The 21,726-nt window shown below is 36.6% G+C and overlaps 1 protein-coding gene and 1 long non-coding RNA gene across 2 annotated transcripts in view; both read left to right on the forward strand.

The window, feature by feature from the left end:
- Positions 1 to 21,726, forward strand: part of LOC134529626 (uncharacterized) — a 131,099-nt gene that overhangs the window by 93,350 nt on the left and 16,023 nt on the right. Inside the window, exons 9-10 of the mRNA XM_063363963.1 lie at positions 8,091 to 8,273; positions 11,382 to 11,576. Coding sequence (XP_063220033.1) covers positions 8,091 to 8,273; positions 11,382 to 11,576 — 378 coding nt within the window. The remainder of the gene's footprint in view (positions 1 to 8,090; positions 8,274 to 11,381; positions 11,577 to 21,726) is intronic.
- On the forward strand, positions 15,790 to 20,271 carry LOC134537522 (uncharacterized). Its single transcript, XR_010075999.1, has 2 exons — positions 15,790 to 16,256; positions 18,497 to 20,271. It is a non-coding gene; the product is annotated as an uncharacterized LOC134537522 (long non-coding RNA).

Raw genomic sequence — 21,726 nt, forward strand, 5'->3', positions numbered from 1 at the left:
CAGTTCAAACCACAATTCACCGATTTTCACCATGATAATCATTGCGGTGTGAGATGGTGCGTTGTCTCAGTGAAAAACATTTTGCAGCAAATATTGTTGTTTTCTGCAATTTCCGCCTTCAGTTTAACAAGTTATTTTGTGCAGTATGCTCCTGTCACGGTTTATATTTTTCCAATATAATATATTAAATAGCTTTATGAATATCCAAGAAAGTATTCACAGTCACTTTCCCATCCAAAAGAACAGCATTTGCCTTTTTTGGAGCTGATTCCCATTTGCAATCAACTATTTGGTGTTAATCTAGTTTGACCCCTCTACCGTAAAAAAATTAATCCGAAACTCTTTTATTTAGTGCTACAAACATTCCTCTATTTATATTAAAAGGCGTACATAAGAAATTCCAACCAGTTTAGAAAAATTACCGTTGATATGAAAGTTTACTGTAGTTACCTGTTCGGTAAGGTGCCAGCGGACATTAATTGCTATTGTTTCTAAATCCGTGAGTGTGATTTTGAGTACTTTTCAATTAAGTATCTGAAGTTCCATATTTTTTTTTACAACAACTTACATGAGTTCCAACATTTTTTATTCTTAAAATACGTAACGAATCTTAGACACTTAACATCTGTGTATTTTCATAGGTATAGCATTTATTTTGCCATTTCTTTTTATTGGAGAATTCAAACGTTGTACTAGTTTGTAGTGTGGGAGGTAATCTTTCAAATGGATCCATACACTGTTAATTTTCATTGTTGAAAACTATTGTTTACTTCTTGCATGAATTGTTTCAGTCGTTCAAGTCAATTCGTCAATCAATGCCGCGATAAATTGTCTTGAATATGGCTGGTTCTTCGAGGACTTTTGGTTGGAAACTATGCGACGAATTCCGCATGTCGTCGGGTACTTTGTGGAATGATTGTTCCGTCGGAGGTATCCCGACGAACGTGAACGATTTCGCGAAGAAACTGTACCCGCCTCCAACATAGGTGAGTTTAGAACGTTTAACATTTCATGTTGAATCCACTCCATTCATCCTAATGGCATGATCTTGCACACCTGATCCTGTGGTACATGATACTGATTTATTTTTTAGCAGTGGTGAGGCGCATAGCGCCAACGCTTTTTGCGTGATAACGCGGAACCTGACGTAAAAATATAAAAATTACATAATAATAATAAATTACGTAGAAAATAATAAATTACATAAAATATGAAATATAAAAAATATAAATTATGTACAAAATAAATTACTTGCTACGTGCCTCCTCAAAGCAAAAAAAAAAAAAAATCATGTACCACAGGATCAAGTGCACAGGACCATGTTATGAGCTTTAAAATTATATTTAAAAAAAACGGAAAATGCGATACAAATAAACGTAAACAAATAACAACATTGCGGCTACAGCAACAATGCTCAGGCTTTATAGTATAAACAATAAACGGTAATTTATATGAAACGAGTAGGAATTGCACATGTCCGCCTGTTGCTTTAAATAGAGAAATATTTGTAGCACCAAGTAAATTCGTTTTGGGATTTTTATTTTAGTATTCAATTTTTTTTAAGGAAGAGAGACCAAACTAGAAAAATTTCCACTGTTTTCAATGTGCTTTTATTTCCGTATTGTAATGGTGAATTCAAGTTTCATCCAAGGTGATTACTCTGCGCAAAAACTATGCTTTATTGTGCCTCAACTGTGCCAGGTTATTACCCATAGCTCTTAATAAATGGTTTTTAACTCTATGACCCCCTCCACCTTTTAATTTTAAGGTTTTTAGTTAGTAAAATCTCATATTGTCGCCAGCCCTTGACAAGTGTGCAAATTTTAAGTTAGTAAAATGTCTTTAATTTAATGAAAATTACGTTGAACTTATCTTATCCGTTACATTGATAGATACATACAGGTGAAGCTAGTAAAAGCATGTGTAGAGTAAGCTCAATGATCTCCGTAAGGTAGTTGAACGGCTCTTAGTGCGAAGGGTAGATATAGGAGATCGAGACAAGGATAAGGTTCGAGTATAAATTTGTATTTGTCTTATTTAGTCACAACTCTATCGTTAAACCAATAAAATTTCATGTTATAATTAAATTACAACTTTGTATATATGTCATTAAACATTTAAACATTAAATATATATTTTTAAATCTCACTTCAAAATCATGTCTTGAAACAGGACTGAGTTTCTCATCTCTGGGCGTCTAGGGCCGTGCCTGCCCGACATAGTCGCTTTATGCACGTAATTGTAAGAGCGGTTTAAGTTTCAGTAGCTCCCTCGCAGTGTGAGAACTGACGTCGCCGATTGGCGGCTTATCTGCCGTGCTGGGATTAGGTGTCGCGAAGAGGCAGGGCGGAGCAAGATTGCGCGGGTGGGAGACGCCACCCGCCCCTCAAAACTTGGAGAGACTGTCGGTTGGACAAGTGGTCACTTGGACAAATGGTCCTTCGAACCAATGGAGCTTGGAGAAGTGGTTAGTTGGACAAGTGGACAGTTGGACAAATGGTGGGCCCCCACCTATGACATTATTCTAAAACTCTGACCCTGAAATGTTATACACCTCAGTTGAATATGACACTTTGTACGGACCAAAATAATATGAAGGGACTTGCATCACGCACTTCAGAATCCTCAGATCAAGCCCATCAGTAATACATGGGCATGTTAAGGGCCAAATCTTTTCTAAATCTTTTTAACCTGAATTTAAATAAAAAAAATATTAATTTTGGCAAATTAATTTAAAGTCCATTTTCAAAAATTAAAGAAAAACACCGTTTTTGTTCATAAATTAAAATTCAAGTTTTAAACCGTAAATTTTAATGTTTTTCATTGAATTTAGGTTTTTATTCGTTAATTAATATTGCGTGTGGTAAAAATTTGAAGGAGGAACTGGTGGTACCTCATTTGCATTCAAATCGCTTTCTGCATTAAATTCCAAGATTTTTAAACCAAATTTTTATTATTATTTTACTGAAAATATTTACTAAATATGTATATACGAAAAATTTGATTGAAGTAGGGGAAAATATTAAAGAACTTATTCTGAATTTAAAAAAATATTGAATGCAGGGAAATAAGATATCATACATGAAATAATGATTTATTTATTTTGGGCATTTCTATATTTTTGGGACTTTTCATTGTAATTTATTCAGGACTGTAAATTACCGACCGGGTGCTTACAGCTCTCAGGAATCAGGATACAATAATGTGTACTTTGCAACCATGGCCATGGGATTTACTAAAATATGTGGCACAATAGATGGATAAACATTAATCAACAAAACATGTTTACCAAAAGCTAATGAAATCGTAGTATTTTTATCATAGTTGTAGAAATATTTTTTATACAATTATTCTTTTTTCAATCGTATATATAGTTCACAGGGTGAATACATATGTTATTTAGATTTTCAAGTTTCAACTTCTTGTCATATTTAATTTTTTGTTTCGAATATTTGTAAGCCAACAGATATAATTCAATATGTTTGCTTTCCAAAATCTGTATGCTACAGTTTGTCGTACTTTTTTTTTTACCGAATAGCGTACAATATTGAACTCTAAAATTATAAATACTTATTGAATAAGTGATAATTTTATGAAGACTGGATAACATTTATACCAAAATAAAATTATTTGTTTATGTATAATTCTGGAGTGTGAATAGTTAGAACTGCATCAAAACTAACTTTATGTGAATGCTAGCCAATGTTCAATTATGGTATTAAGATATACATGATCAAAAACATAGGTTAGACAGCTATTTCTTCCTTGCAGAAAAAATCTCCATCAAACCAATTCTTTATGCATTAAAATTATTGTCACGATTAAAATAATAAAGAACAAATTGCCTACTGCTTGCAGATTTCTGTAAATAGTTCCTAGAACGATATAATTTGTTTTTAAATAAGAGCTTCTCTTTAAATAAATATTATTTGTGCTGTGATATAAAGAGACTTTTTAATTAATGGTACTATTTCGTTATTCATTATACTTAGTTCTACTAAAATTTTAGTTGGTAGATAAATGTTTTAATATAATTTTCCTATTAAATAATCAGTTGGTGATCCCCAATTGTATGTTCTTTAGTGACTCAATGGTAATGGAGCTGTATATATGGCTGTAGCCGGGAATGAAAGCTTATTTCGTGACGTTACCCACCACACAACACTTAGCATTATTCAACGTGACCCAGAAATATGGCGGTATTTCGTGTGAATACTCGGTAGTCCATTAACACCCATTACTCTGTATAGTACCTCACGAATCCCACCGGGGTGCATTATGCTTTCCATTGTTATGCTCAGCGCTAAAATATTTCGTTTCTGATCCGTTTCCATTGTGCACGCAACTGCCATCACACAATTTTGATGTTGCGAGAAATATTTACGATTAATTTTCTCAAATTGGTTTTCAGCTGTAATGGACAAATAAGTTGAGAGCTACTGTTTTTAAGTGAAACTTCTTTGCTGAAGGAGCTACAATTTTCTGCGGATCGCATGAGGGAAATGGTAAGGTACGGGGTGGGGGGAACCGGGAGAAGAGGAGACTGCGTCAGCGGCGACGCTACTCCATCCATGCACTTGCTGTCGAATGGGAGACGGCAATGGGTAGGGGTAATATGTACTTAGCGTAGCATGCTATATGCTAATTGCAATGGCTGGAAGGAGATACGGCAGAGGAAAGGTAGAAATGACGTAGCAATGATGCTACGGAATTCTCGTAACGCTGCTTGTGTTTGTCTACTATTTAGTTTTCGCAACGTCTAACGATTGGTGCTACCATTTTATTTCAAGTATCTCTTATGTACTAATTCTTGTGGAAAAGAGTAAGTGATTTATGCAATTAACTTTATGATTATTAGTCATTTTTATGTGAATAGTGTGATTGAAAATGTAAAAAATACGTATGCAGTTTATTTTTGGTATGTAGACACTGTGATTTTAAATGTTGAAAGGACTTATAGACTTGTGGTATATACTTTATAGGTGTAATTCATGTTCGAGTGCAGTGTGTTTTTCTCTCATTTTATTCAGCTGGAGGTCGAAAAATAATATAACGGCAGAAGCAGATTAGAGGTATTATCAAAGGTAACGTGGAATGAACTGCCGAAAGAGACGTCAAAAGAGCCGGTGAACGGATGCGAAAGTACAGGACGCATTCTTATTATTCTTAATCATTATAAATTTTTCAATAGCTCAGTACACGTGATAGAAGTGAAACTTTTTGGAAATTTAAACCTCGACTCGTACGTGGTAAAACAGCAAGAGAGAGAGAGAGAGAGAGAGAGAGAGAGAGAGAGAGAGAGAGAGAGAGAGAGAGAATAAGAAAAAAAAAATTTAATAAACATTGGTTGACAAAATTTTTACTCACTTTAAAATAACTCTCAATTTATCAATAACTATTGATCAACAATAATTATTACTCACTGTTGAAATACACCATAAATAAAACTGTTCCTTAACCCATTCTGCCCATTTGGATAACGCCAAATCTCTGAACGAAATATGAAATTCTTAACAGGTAGCTCTAACTATGTAATAAATGCAGGGACTGTCTCAATAGCGCTCTCTACGCTGCTGGTTGAACAAGGAGGAACGCGAGCGCACTGGTAACAAATATAAAATTAAAGGCATTTACAGATAACTGTATAGGATACCTTTATCTATTTTCTGAAACTATCGCATACGCACACTCATGTCTTATTACTTCGTTCATCTGTCTCTCACGATTCTTTTATTTAGGGAGGGGAGGGGGTGTGGAGGAGAACGAAAACGAGCTCAGCAGTGTATATAGCACAGTACTCTCTTTAAATTTCTTTGGCCAAGTCAAGTACCTATCAATTCTCTGTCCTTTTCGCGTCAGAATCGTTTCATAACAATATTTCACGAAAACTTTGCACTGAAATTCGGCCTTGAAATTTTACTTTCATCGCCCCCAAAGAAATTTCACTTCAAAAAATATTTTGTAGCACAGCTTAAACTATACTCATTAAAAAATGTTTAACTATACTGATTACACAATTAATTAAAATAATACTTACCAGAAAGAACACCAATTTTTGGTCATATGGCCGCCCGTGGCGCGGTGCACAAAAATAAGCTCAAACCACGTTGTATTGCCCACTGGATACCTTACTAGATGCCAGCAAGTCGGGGTGGCGTCAGACGCTGGCGGTTCCCTACCGCCGCAACCCGTCTATCCCTGCAGCCTGGCAGGGTTCAACCTGAGCCGCACTCCACCACATGGAACCCGCTCAAGTAAACGAGGCCCAACTAGTTCTCTGCACCGTCCGCATCCTATTCTCCATCTTTTCGCGTCAGAAATATTTCACAACAATATTTTACGAAAATGTTGCATTGAAATTTGGCCTTCAAATTTTAATCCCATTCCGCCCAGAGACGTTTCACTTAAAAATAATAATGATTTATCTCTATCTGATAACTAATAAGCAATAAGTTTCATTTTTGTCGCACGTGGACTATATGCATACATTTTTTGTAACAAGGGATTCATTTTTTTTACTCCTAAGTCGGACCACTTCGTAACTGGACTCTCATTACAGATACAGAATTTCCTAGATAAAGAAATTTATGTATTTTGATAGATACTGATTACTTTATGTATGTTTTTGGTGTTCATTTTCTTGTATCCCGCTTCAATTGCTTTCAAAGTATGATTGTTTTTAATACAAACCAAATTAAATTATTTTTCATTTATTAATGGTATAGTTCATTACGATTTAAGCATATTTATGAATCGATTATACTGGTAACCTCTGTTTTAAAATTAAAAATCTGTTTAGTAATAAGGAAGTGATTAAAAAAATCATTAAATCAAATTTGTTACATTGATAATATAAGTTTACTAAGATCTTCAGAATGTAAATAAGCTTATGAAGACTATACAACTATTAATTTCTCTGGTAAATTTAATACTTATATGCATGAGTAGTATATGATATCCGATACTGGGACAGGCTTAAGGCTCAGTTTTCGGAGATGCTGACTGCTATCTTTGAATGTGATGTCACGGCGGCCATATTGGATGACCTGGACCTTGACCCTTGACCTTTGACCGTAACATGATTCGGTAATGTTGCACTTTTCGTTGCGGTCATCATTATGTAATGTTGTACTTTTCGTTACAGTCGCCATCTTGGAGTCTGAAATTTTGTACTTTTCATTATGATCACCATCTTAGAAATCTGGTATGTTGCAATTTTTGTTACCAATTTTTCAGTTTGGCCATTACTTGTATGTTCCTAGCCACCAACTGGTCGTGTTAGCCTGACCACAAACTGGAAGTGCCTAACCACCAAATGGTCGTGCCTGGTTAGTCGTCTGTCATGTGGAGATGCCCCGAAAACACATGTCAAGGCATACAAAAGAATCGCTTCGCCTTCTTAGAAGACTTTAGAAATTAAGAAACTCTTGATTTTTCCTTGTTTTTTTTTTTTTTTTTTTTTGTTATTGTAGAATTGTCATAATATTTTTATTTGTAATTTTTTGTTGGCAACCATAATGAAAATTGCATCATTATAGAATTCAAGATGGTGACCATAACGAATGTGGCAAAATTCCAGAATCCAATATGGCAACAATAACGAAAAGTTCAATGTTCCATATTCCAAGATGTCAACCTAAATGAAAAGTTTAATGTTCCAGAATCCAATTTTGTGACTGTAACGGAAAGTGCAACATTACAGAATCCAAGATGGCGACCGTAAAAAATTGCAACTTGTCAGAATCCAATATGGTGACCATAACGAAAAATGCAACCTTCTAGAATTAAATATGGCGATCGAAGCGAAAAGTTCAACGTTCAAGTATCATCTCAAGGTCAAAGGTGAAGGTCAAGGGTCATGTTCATATAAGATGTTTGCCACCGTACGTCACAATCCAAGTCGGCGGTCGGCACCTCCGACACTTGAGCCTTGAATCTGTCGCAGTATCGGCTAAGATATACTACTTACATGTAATTTTTGCAATCCACGTGCATTGTGTCGACTCTGGAGCCAATTAATCGCCGACACTCCCAGAACGTGTTGTCACTGATGTGAGGAGACTCGCGACTGTGTGCTCGCCTGTCCGCAGAGCGGCGCGAGCGAGCAGCGCAGCACCAACTCGTGCCTGTTCTGCTGCCGCAAGGGCACGGTGGTGGTGTCGGCGGCCGTTAAGAGGCGCGGCTACGTGCCCGGCGAGCTCGTGCACGTGACCGCCGACGTGCTCAACATGAGCGACCGCCAGGTGCGCCGCACGTGCGCGTGTCTCCGCCAGGTGAGTGCGCGGCGCGTGGTTCAAGTACTTTACTGAGCAGCGGTAACATACCACATTGGTGTCAACAGTTGTTATGTCGTACCAATTTTTTTTTGTTTAGTATATTATAAATTCATTTGTCCAAGCATATATAAACATTAACAGACCCTATTAAAAGTATTATTACAAATTTATTTATTAGTACCAAGAATTAATTTAATACTTATCGACCAATACTTCACAGGATAAACCAGTTGTGGCAGTCAGTCATTACCTACTTCAGGCGTTCTTTAAATTATGTATAAAGCTTTTGCAAAACCAAGTATGTTTTTTTTAATCATATGATTGAAAACTGTTAAAACTAAGATGGCGTCTTTCAGTTACAATCTTTCCAAACAAAATTTGTTTTAGCCTAATGAATGAAGTAACTCGTCAGTATATTTTAATTTTCTTACAGAGGGAAAATTCGCTAGGAGTTAATATCGAGCAGCTCTTTGCTCATAAAATATACAAGAGAGAAAAAATACCATTACTGCAAGAAGTATGCCAACAAAATTATTTTACAAATTAAAATTTTTTATATTACTCATAAAGTGATGACAAGACTTCTTTTTTGACATGAAAACGTCTAATAAATCGATGAACGCCGGCTGCACGCACGAAAAAGTGTCCCGTAACGCACATTGTCCCACTACGGATGTGTCCCGTTACGCTCATTGTACGCATGCGCAGTATCTCTCTTCCACTCGATTGGAACAACAATCGATTTGACATTTCAATCATGTTTTCGTCGTTTGAATTATTAATATTATGTAATTTAACGATCGTCCACCGATTTTCAGCACAATCGGTACGGTTATTTAAAAGTAATGTTGAATATTCAAATACGTTTTGAACCAACAATGGTGTTTTACAGTTACACGTCATAATAATTCAAATTACACCCGGGATCTTTTGCACAATGTTTTAAAGAATATTGTAACACATTATAAATAAGTTTGGTGTAGCTATTTGGAATGCGTATTTGTTATATAATCGTGTTATAAAAACGAAATAATATTATTCCCCTACGGTGCTGTCATCTACGGTGACGGACGCGAACCAAACGAATCGCGCTATCTATCACCTTTCGCGGCAACCAGGCAGTCGTTAATACATATTTTCCTTTGTTTATCGCGAGGGGCGTTATTATTATTTAATTATAAATACAATTTCGTGCCCGGGACCACAATTGCATATCATTTTGAACACTGGAAGACATAAAAACATAAAATATTCTTGACGAATTTTAATCTGAAGTTTTCATTGCTTATTACAAAAATTTCGGCAATAAAGGTAATTATTCTTGCATTTTAAAAATCTAATTACCTACTTGTATCATTTCAAGTATTTATTCTTTTATTGTTAAAAAAATAGCATCTGTCGGCGAGTGCAGTAATAATAGGTTATGTTACAGTTGACTAAAAAATTATGGTGATTCATATAATCGATGATAGATATTTGATTACAATTTATTTATATGAAAACTTGTTCATAATTATATTTAAACTTTATAGCTAAACGCCAGTTTTTAAAATTAATTACAAGTCATCTACACGTGAACTGTTTCGTCGACTGTTTATAAAGTGAAGTGAAAATTTAATGTGGTTTTCATTGCTTATTACAACAACAATTTCGGCAATAAAGGTTAATTATTCTTGCATTTTAAAAATCTGATTACTAGTATAATTTCAAGTATTTATTATTTTATTATTAAAATAAAAATGATTCAATTTTATTCACCATAGTATGCAATCATTTCATCAATGTTTTGTTATGACGTCACGTTAAACTATCGTCCGTAAACCGACTTTACAGACAAACAATTTTTTTCAATATTGATAAGACAGACAGTATCGCCAAAATCGTCATGCACGGTTGCACGACCAACCGTCCTAACATTGCCGCATTTGACGATGCTTGTTTTCTTTTGGTACTGATATATAAATTGTTACATTTATAAATTTTTAATTTAAAAATGTACCTTGTTCTCTTTACTACTCGTCTTACAATGTTTCTGCAACAACGTACTTCCAAAGGAAGGTCTGCGTCGTTTTTAAAGGTGCTTGCTGGTTTTTACTTGTACCCAGGGGTTGAAAATAAGAAAGTTCTACTTATTGGAATTTTCTCAAAGATTCCAGGTCGAGACCCAAATTTCAAATTTCCAGCCCTTCTGAAAGTCGTTTGAAATTTATATACGTCAGTGAGTTTGTTTTTTGTAGGTTATACTGCGAAAAGACTCTTTGCATATTCGATCAATTCAAAACTTAGGCCAATTAGTCAAATCAGTATTACAACACGTATTTATTTATTATTTTATTCGTAACTAAATAAACAACCCGAGGATTGCGTATAGCACGACTATGAACACACGTACCTGCTTTAAATGGATTGTGCGGTTTGTGGGCACGCATCGAAGCAATATGGGTAGAAATACCTCAGACATGTATCCAAAGTGTCTTTACAGCAATGTCGTGTAGTGTAGCCAGAGTTGTTGCCACCAATGGCCAAGCCATACATTACAGGCGTCTTCGTGTTCTGTATGAGCTGCGACAGTATCATGTTAATTGTGTAGAGTGAGTACTACACCGAATATGAAAAGAAACCGGAAAAATTCGCGAATTCATTTCGCGATAGGCTAAAATACAAATAGTTATACCTCAGTGCTGCCTCTGCTATTGGCTCACAACTCACCTGGATTACTCTGGGCCAATGAGAAACAACCAACCAACGCTTTATTCGAATCACAGGCTGCTACGTTTGGGTGTCTCACAAAACAGCAGCCAGTGGGTGGGTGACATTTGACCGAGTGTACGTATAACTATGGAGTTCATCTTACAGGTCATTCAACCCGCGAATTTTTCCGGTCCCTACGTATGAATAATGTGGTGCCAGCTCACGTCATACGTGTATTTTTACGCCTCAGTGCTCACGGCTTACAACGACTGTGCTTTCGGATATAAGTGTGAAATTTTGGGAAATGGTGAGATTGTGTTTTTAATTAATCCTACCCAGAATCTGATATAACTACGCCATTAGCTTTGCAGCGCCGTGCAGCTGTGGTGGTGGTGGTGTTGGTGATGGCGGCAGGTGGTGACGTACTTCTCGAGCAAGGGGTTCCGCAACTACGTGTCGGAGGGCAGCGTGAGCGAGGTGCAGCGCGGCGCCGTGCCCAGCGGCGAGTCGGACACGTGGTGCCGCGTGCCGCTGCCCGTGCCTCCAGTGCCCCCCACCACCAGGTTCACCAACTGCTGCAAGCTCATGGACATAGAGTACCGCCTGGACGTGAGTGCCGCGCCTGCTCGTACTGGAGCAGTGGTGGATCCAGGATTTTGGTTTGGGAGGGGCTTGACCTCAGCTGAGGCTGGGCTTTATCAAGGCGAACACTAAAACAATAGTGGACCCAGATGCTTTTGGAGGGGGCTTGAGCCCCTTAGCCCCCCCCCCCCTCTGGATCCGCTACTGGTACTGAGTAACACTATGCAGTCAGAAATAAGCTTGGTAATTTCCATCTTCGCCATCACCATATCGCAACACCCACAAACATACCGGGGAAAGGTCTCTGACTGAATCTGATATGGTTTAGTAGTAATTATGAATTAGAATTCCCGTCGCTGAGTCCAGTCACTTCAACACGATGTAGTTATTTGAAACTGTTTCCATTTCACCAAAATTTTTGTGTATCCTGCATACATAGCACAGACCATCGGCTGAACTAAAGAGGCTTCACGTTGCTTGCTTAACTACTTTCTGAATTTTAAATTCTGTCGACATTGATGTCAGTGACGTCATTCAAAATGAAATGATAAAGCCACACAAGTCATAATGTTGGAAAAGACATCTGACATAACTTACACTTGTTAACATTTGGAAAAAAATAATTATGGAGTGAGTTCCTGAAAATAGGGAAAACCGAAATCAGAATGGCCTGTCCGCAATCCAAAACTCTAACCTTTTGGAAAACGAGACTTCACATGTTTTAACATTGCATTACCTCACATCGCTGTGTTTCTGGCTCCAATTTCGAGAAACAATGAGGTGTATAAACTTGCGGTTTTTACCAATTTGCGTCAAAAGTATTTTGGAAACCGTGCATCGTGTGAGATTTAGGAAATGTCAGGCTTCCTTAGTTACTTTTTTACTTGTTACTCTGCTCTAGAGTAATATATATTTTAGACATGCACAATTTTAAGTTGTTCTAACGCAACACTTAGATATCATACCATCTTGTTATTTAATTTGGATGAATACTTAACAGTGCTACTTGTGAATGTGTTAGGTTCTACTCTTATTTAATTGTTCTTAGACGTAAAAAATATTGTTAAATATTGTATATTATTATAAAATATATTATTTATTAATTTTAACTTAGTATTAAAAAAATATATATGTGCAATGATAAATTTAACTGAAACTTTCTTGAAGGAATTGATAGGAATTGAAGATGAAATATTAATAAATATAGCCACTACAGTAACTAAAAGGGCAACGCACTTACCGTAGGGGGAGATAAAATCACCCAAATAGAAGAGGGTCGTGATTAGTCAATAGACAGGGAGAGGGAGCAGAGCCTCGGTGGTCAAGTTCCCAACGCGGCGGGGAGCTGGAGGAAGGGCACCGCGAAAAAGGAACGATCGCAGGTCCGGGGCGTAACCTCACGAAGCCTTTAGCCAATAGCGTATCCCTTCTGTTCACATTAGCCTCGCCGTACACACGTGTCGAGGTGGTGACCCCACTGCACGCTCTATGGGGTGGACATTCATTAGGTAAGATCAAACAACACATTTAAGTCTAATTGATAAGTAATGCAATGTATATTTTGTATTTATTTAGTCCTAGAACCCCAAGTAAGATACGGACAATCTATAATGCTACTGTGCAGAAAAGGAAACGATATCATCTGCAAATCCAGCCAGAAGCGAATCTTTTAAAGTAAAGAAGTATATGTGCATATGTGTGTGTGTTTAGTTGCCATATATTTACTGAAAAATGTTCATGCAGGAAGAAGGCGTATGAAAATAGCGCATAATTGTCAGAATGCATCATCTGAGTATTAATGCATTATCACTGAGATATTTATGTATTAAAAATGAGTAATACAATAGATTTTATTTTAAAAATTAAAGATTTTTGAAAACTTAACATACAGAATATTAAAAAAAAAAACAAGCTTTTTAATTTAAGTGTATTGTGTAATCCAAGTCACAACACAATATGAGCCCTTAGAGAGAACTTAGTTAATATATATAATTTTTTGGCACTTAGAAATGTACATTATCTTAAGCAATAAGGTTTTTAAATTTTATTACATTTTATTTAGATTAGAAGGCTTGATAACCAAACTTACAAACATCGTACTAATTAAAAAAACTTTTCTTTGGGACGTAGTGTGCTATCATTTTCTGTTAATTAATTAATAATTTATAGGACTTGGTAGAATTTTATGTTTATTTGAAAGACTTATATGCTGAATTAAAATATGTTTTTGATATGTCTAATTACTTTACCATTAGTTGAAACTTTTAATAGACATTCGTGGCATCTCCTTCTTGCCTCTTGTGCATCCTTTTGCCAAATATCCAAAAAATGATCAATAAAGTCGGTGTCATTGACTGAAATTTTACATATGTTACTACTTTTCCAAATGGCTGACAATCCATAGTTCGGTTGCAGAACATTTTTGTCTCTTTGCACTTTCCCGAAATTATATCTTTAGTTTTGTGTACGAACAGTAAATTTTTTAATTACTTTACTCTCAAACCAGTATTTTCTTCAAATCTACTCTGTATTCAATATAATTTTTACTGAGATGTCATACAAAACAGTTGTTAAACAGCAATAAGGTAGTGTGTGCATAGAATTCAATGCATCAATAGGTTTTAACTGCTATTTGGAACTATATATTGTCGCGGGTTGAAATTTTGCAGGGTTGTTGAAATCAAATTTAGGGACTTTACTGACGGGACTCTGGGCTGGCTGCTCTGTTCACTCGTCAGCGCAAGTGGCGTGACCATGTAATTGGGGCACGGGGCCGGCGCGGCGCGCTGCGGGCTTGCAGAATTTTGTTTGTTTGTTTGGCCGCGCGCTGGCGCAGCCACGGGCCGCAGTTACTGGGGCGCGCTGTCGTAACAAGCCGCGCGGTGTGGCCTGCACATTGGGGTAGAGGGGGGGTAGTCTTCCCAGATGTTCTAGTTAGTTGTTTAGTAAATTTGACTTCAATAACGAGCTTTTGTTATGGTAGGCGCGGCAGGGCGCGCGAATTTAAGCGCAAGTGAGTGGTGACTCGGGGCTCACTCAGGCGGAGGCTATGCGTCTCACCTGTGGTCACGAGTTGTTAGTTCGTTCGTGATGTAGGAATTCAGGCTCACTCAGGCGGAGGCTATGCGTCTCACCTGTGGTCACGAGTTGTTAGTTCGTTCGTGATGTAGGAATTCAAGCTTTCGGGCGGAAGCTATGGTCGACGCCAGAGGCCACGAGTCGTTTAATTTAAGTTAGGTCATAATGTAGTCGTCAAGCTTTCGGGCGGAGGCTATGGCCCTCGTCAGGGGTCACGCGTCATAGTTTTTAAAATGTAATGTTCGTTCGGGATTTCAAGGGCAGGAGAGGCCCCTACGTTATTTTTTTAAAGTAATCGATCAAGAAAGGCTTTTCGGAAAATGTGAGTATGGACTTATCTTTGTTTTAATTTTAAGTATTAATTATGATTTGAGGTATTCGGAAGGACTAGGGAAGTGTTTAGTGAAGTTCTCTCATTCTCTCTCTTGTAAGGTCGTTCAATCGTTAAGGAAGTAAAGAGATTATTGTTTTAAATTGTAATCCTGCTATTTAAATGTTCTTTAAAATGATGTTGAGTATTTGACTTTAAGAATAAAATAATTTTAATTAAGTATTATGTTATTTTGCAAAATCTCCTTAGTTCAGCTCTCACCAGACATCCTGTACGGGATGACGAACCTATGATCCTAGGTACAGTAAAGTATTTTATGAAGTTAAGACTAGTTGATGCCAAGCGAGTTGTTTCTATGTAAAGAGCTACGATTCTCGCCCCCCCCCCCCTCTGAAGGTGGATCGTGACAGAAATGGCGGTGGCACCGGCTAGGTGCACGTGACAGAAATGGTAGAGTTCGCCGGATAGGTTCTATTTCTGGAGAGAGAGAGAGGTAGATTTTTATGTTTATTATTAAGTTAGTTTCAGCTTCTGATAGCAGGTTATTAAGAGTTTACTTGAGGAGAGGATTACGGAATTTTAGTCTATAGTGGAGGAAGTCTTTGAGATTTTTTTTTTGACGTAACAGATGTTTATTTGAGGATACTTGTAAGGATAAAGTTTATAGTGATAAGTTGTTTTAAGTCGTTGAATTTATTGTAGATTTATATCGGGGATTATTACGTGAGGAGAATACGTTATAAGTTAAATGCTTATTAGAGATAATGCAAGTGGTTTAATTTAATTGAAGTTCATTTTAAGATTGTAGGTTAAGAGAATTATAATTTAAAATAAAGTTTTTTGTCGTAAATAGGAATTATTTTCAAGAGAAGTTTGTTTTGTTTTCGTGCGCGTAGGAGACGAGACGTACGAATTAAATCAGTCGAGGGAAGGATAAACGTTAGAAAGGAATTAAAGAGAAAACGAGAGTTTATGTAAAAGAGAGTTATAGAATTTATAGTGATGTTTTGTTTTAATTAGAAAAATGTTGAGAGTTGTTTCAGAACGACACGTCAGTGGACGTGGCAGAGTGAACACGTGACGGGGAGGTGCTGAGACCTAGCGGAGAACGGAGGAACCGCAAGCGAGGGTTGGCGCACCTGATGGAATTCGGTGACGTCACGGGCTCATACGGAGACGTGGACAGGCCGTGACCTTGTTTTGATCAGCTGTACGGTAACTTAACGATAAGAAAATAGACTATTGGTTAAATAAATTTAAATTTAAGTGTGTTTTAGGAGAAGAGGAACTTTCAGTATGTAAGTAATTTAATTTAAGAAGTGTATGATGTATAGGCTAGAAGTGTTTCGTTGTAAGTTGTTTATGTTTTTGTTAGTTAAATTCTACCTCGGTTTTAAAAATATTTTTTTGGGATTTGTAAACATTATTAAGGAGGTACACTATAAAATCGATAAGCATTGAGAAAACTGGGAAGGCTAGATTTTGTGTGTAGAGGGAATTTACTCCAAAAGAACAGAGAGACAAAATTAATGTTTTCATTAGGGCGAGGGACCCTAAGGTGAGGCGTTGTGTCCCTGGGAAGAAAGGGAATTGTAGCGCAGACCATAGGAGATGGGCTGACTACGGAATTAAGGGTCAGGAGAATCCTGAGAGTTGTGAGTAGTTTGGGGCAGGAGTTCCCCATGGTAGTACCGAAGTGGCTATCCTGTATGGGATAGGGTACCATTTCAATGAAGTTTGTTGGTGGGGTTAGAGCCCCCTGTGTAGTGGGCCTATAGCAGATAGGCACTACAGTGAAATTTTTGGTTATTTTGTGAGGTAAATTCCCTGGAGGTTAAGTAAGATTGGATTCAGTTAGGAAGGAGGGAAATGAGAAACATTGCTGTAGAGAGTTAGTGTACTTGCCTAATGTGAAATTGAATTTTACTAAATTAATTTAGGAGAAAGTTTTGTTCGGTAAATAAATAATAATGGAAGATAGCTAGATAATTAATTAATTTTTTTTGAGTAAGGTGTTTTAAGTAATGAAATAAAATAAGGTGAAGTAATTTGAATAATTGGGGAGGAGTTTCTTTAAGAGTTTAGATAATTGTTTTTGAATTTATTGAGATATTCAGCCAGTGAAGTTTGAGTGTGAGAGATACAGTGAGATTTTAAGGAAATCGGTTGTTTATTAATTAGGACAAATGAGATTTTATGATTAAGAGTCAGTAAGCATAGTTAAAATTTACGACATGATATTTGTTGACAGTTTACAGTTATTAAGGAGAAAACAGAGTAATCTATTTATTTTTATTTTAATGGTTTGAAGATAAGATTATGAATTTTTTTTGGAAGTTTCTTTGGCATGTTGGAATAATTTTTTTTGATTTTTAGAATTTACAGAGAAAATTTAATTGATTTACATTAGTTTGGAAGTATGGAGGTTTAGTGTTCGATTAGCCCTAACTTGATGGTCGGATCCCAAAAGAATGCCGTAAAACCGATAGCCAATTGAGAGGAATGCGGTAGGCGCTTGTGTAGAGAGGGGTTGTGGGAAAACTCCTTGGGACTGATGGCAGATCAGGGGCCCTAAATAGTGTGTGATGCTGTAAAACCAGTGCAGAGAAAGCCTGGTATGCTTAAATTTTTGGGCACAGGTTAGGTAAACCTGGGGTTCCATGGGATTTAGTCATGTTAGCTGCTGTGGGACATTGAGATTTCCAGGCTCCATAGTAAAGTCAATGTAAATTTTTGTTTTCTTAAAATAATAAATTTGTTTTTAATTTATTTGAGATATTTGATTTGGAACAGTGAATACAGACCCCGAGGAATAAGAGTTGTCATGCTGTGAGAGGAGAAGGTGGTAGGCCTAAAAGGGTACAGGCACCACAGAGGTTATGTGCATTGCATAATTTAAATATAAGGAAACTTGAGAATTTGAAATTTTGTTGTTGGTTTGTACACCCATAAGAAGAGTATAGGCAGAATTTTTATTGTTATGAGATGTCTAATTTAATTGAAAAGAAGAAAGTTTAAAGATGCAAGGTAACATTATTATTGTAATAATTGAAAGAGATTAAGAGGTAGAGAGAAATAGGCAGTTTTTGTTTGTAAGTACTAAAGTTTACATATAGAAATTTAGTAACTAAGAATGAATAATAAGTTAAGTCTAGTGTAAAAGTTTTTTTTAAGTTTGTTAAGTTAAGAGTCACAAGTAAATTTTTTTTTAGAGAGAATGTCTTTGATAGGAAGTATTAGAAACTTATGGGAATTTTAGGGTAACATAAATAATGTAGGTAATGAATAATAAATAGATGGTAGGTCTTAAGTTAGGATTAACATTTGAAGCAGAATTTAATTAAGAAGAAGGAAAATAAATAGGCCTAATGAAAAGAACAAAAAAGGATTTTATGGTAAAGCATTTTTTTTTAAGTAATAAACAATGAATAATAATGTTGTTTCAGGGTAATGTGTACTAATAATACAATTTTTTTTTAGGACCAAAGAACAGGAATTATGTAATTTAAATTAACATGTATTTTTGAAACTGTTACAGATTCCTTAAGATGAGCTGAGCAGCAGTCCAGTTTACAAGATGACAAGAGTTCGAGAGACAAGATACAAGATCACTGAAACAAGAGCCAAGACTGAAGATTCAAGAGAAGAGAAAGCTGGCAGCCATGGACTTACAAGTGGAGATTAATAAGGTCATGTAAAGTTTTATTTTTTTTTATGGAAGACAGTAACTGGAGTTTTTTTTTGTTATAAACATTATTTACAGAACTTTTTAGGTTATAGTAATGTAATGGAACTAGTGAGTTGTGGTAGCTGTCAAAAAGAACTAATACCTTAAGTTTAATTTTTAAAGTTAATTTTCTTAATTTACAGAGGGATTAGTAGTTTTTTTTAAACCTTATTTAGGTTGGAATTTAAATACAATAGCTTATTATAAATGTGTACGAACAGTTCAAGTTCACAGTACTGATAGGTAGGTCAGATGATCTTATTGATTTTGATGATTTGTTGTTTTGAGTTGATTTTTAAGTGTTGTGAATTAGACAATGAAATAGTTCTGAAAACTTAAATTATTTCAAGCTAAGAAATAGTAAATTTAATTGTAACTCGAAGGACACCAGAATGTAAATTTGTTTTGAATTAGTAATGTTTGAAAATTTTATACTTTACAAGAAAGGTTATAAACAAACAGATCGGATGGAACAAGGATGCAGTAAATCACAATTTCATTTAGAATTATTGATTAGCTTTTGAGGTTATGAAGTAAAAGTAATTATAGTTTAAAAGTTTGAATAAAAAAAAAATGTTTTTTTTTTTTATTTGTTTGAAATAGAAAGTTTAAAAGTTAATTAGTCATGATCTAGGTGGGTGATGGGGTGGGAATTGGCCACTCTTTTTCCCTATAACCTCCCTAACATGGCCTTCTATTACATCTAACAGAAAAAAAAAAAAGAAGAAAAAGAAGACTTATTATTAGTTAGAATGTTTTTTTATGAAGATACCTGATGAACTTTTACTGTTTGGAAGAATAGAAGCAAGGTTAGTCAGATATTTTTACTCAGAAGAAGAAGAAGATAAAGCAGTTTTATGACTCGACAAGCCAGAGATTGGTGTTTCCCCTCTGCGCTTCTATTGACTACGTTGTTTACTCTCATGGGATAGCTGGTTCGGCACCATGGAGAGAGATTGGTGGGCATTGTGGTTGCCCCCAGAAGAAAAGAAGAGTAGAAGAGGTTATGGGTGGGTCATGTGAACTGACCTTCAACCCAGTTACTTCGTGGGGACTATTTGCTGTATAGAGAAGATCAAGACTCAAGAGGTAGGGAAAATCATTGGAGGTCATGTTTCCCTTCCTTAAGTTTTTCCTATCAAATTATTTGCCTGATTAGATTATGCTAAGGGTGGGATACTTTATGTTAGCAGTTGAATTAATTAATTTTATTTTTTTGTGTGTTTGCATCCTTGCCCATCGATTGCAGTTTAGTAGTTAGTTTTGTATTTGTCAGGCGTGATGGTAATGCCTGTTGATGATGTTTCAGAATTGTAATCTGTTCGTGATGAGGATGGCACAACTCCGAAGCAGATGTGGGGAGAAGTTGTGAGCTGCCCTGGAAGCCAGTCCAGTAGCTGTTGGAGTTGAGTGGTGTTTGCTGATGGCCAGCCCAGGGAGCTACTCTTCTCGACAACACTGACTTCGAGGAGTTGCACCAACCTTCACGAGATAAGAGTTTAATTAATTGAAACACTGTAAGGACACTTAATTTTTTTTGAAGAACGAAAGAAGTATGGTAATAAACGGAAACCGAAAAAAAAAAATAATAATAATTATCAAGAATTTGCACATTGTTTAACGAATACTGAGAAACTAAGAACAGTAATTTAATTTGTAAAGAGAGCTTCACTAACAGAACAATTTTTTTAGAATTGAGAACTCGAGCCTCTGAAGGTTCCTGTGAGAACAAACCAGATAAAAGTTTTACATTTAATTTTATGAATACTTGTTGTTTTAAAATAAATCTTATGCAGAATCTAGATGTATGTTCAGACAGCAAGGAACTAAGAAAATTATTATTTTTGTGAAATGAGGAATTTATAGTTATGGTTTAATGGAAAAAGACAATTTGTAATTTTGAGGTAGCTCGATGGGGCTCGAGCTCTGTGAGGGGAGGGTTATGTCGCGGGTTGAAATTTTGCAGGGTTGTTGAAATCAAATTTAGGGACTTTACTGACGGGACTCTGGGCTGGCTGCTCTGTTCACTCGTCAGCGCAAGTGGCGTGACCATGTAATTGGGGCACGGGGCCGGCGCGGCGCGCTGCGGGCTTGCAGAATTTTGTTTGTTTGTTTGGCCGCGCGCTGGCGCAGCCACGGGCCGCAGTTACTGGGGCGCGCTGTCGTAACAAGCCGCGCGGTGTGGCCTGCACATTGGGGTAGAGGGGGGGTAGTCTTCCCAGATGTTCTAGTTAGTTGTTTAGTAAATTTGACTTCAATAACGAGCTTTTGTTATGGTAGGCGCGGCAGGGCGCGCGAATTTAAGCGCAAGTGAGTGGTGACTCGGGGCTCACTCAGGCGGAGGCTATGCGTCTCACCTGTGGTCACGAGTTGTTAGTTCGTTCGTGATGTAGGAATTCAGGCTCACTCAGGCGGAGGCTATGCGTCTCACCTGTGGTCACGAGTTGTTAGTTCGTTCGTGATGTAGGAATTCAGGCTCACTCAGGCGGAGGCTATGCGTCTCACCTGTGGTCACGAGTTGTTAGTTCGTTCGTGATGTAGGAATTCAAGCTTTCGGGCGGAAGCTATGGTCGACGCCAGAGGCCACGAGTCGTTTAATTTAAGTTAGGTCATAATGTAGTCGTCAAGCTTTCGGGCGGAGGCTATGGCCCTCGTCAGGGGTCACGCGTCATAGTTTTTAAAATGTAATGTTCGTTCGGGATTTCAAGGGCAGGAGAGGCCCCTACGTTATTTTTTTAAAGTAATCGATCAAGAAAGGCTTTTCGGAAAATGTGAGTATGGACTTATCTTTGTTTTAATTTTAAGTATTAATTATGATTTGAGGTATTCGGAAGGACTAGGGAAGTGTTTAGTGAAGTTCTCTCATTCTCTCTCTTGTAAGGTCGTTCAATCGTTAAGGAAGTAAAGAGATTATTGTTTTAAATTGTAATCCTGCTATTTAAATGTTCTTTAAAATGATGTTGAGTATTTGACTTTAAGAATAAAATAATTTTAATTAAGTATTATGTTATTTTGCAAAATCTCCTTAGTTCAGCTCTCAC

This window comes from Bacillus rossius, chromosome 1, assembly GCF_032445375.1.
Source record: "Bacillus rossius redtenbacheri isolate Brsri chromosome 1, Brsri_v3, whole genome shotgun sequence".
NCBI lineage: Eukaryota > Metazoa > Arthropoda > Insecta > Phasmatodea > Bacillidae > Bacillus > Bacillus rossius.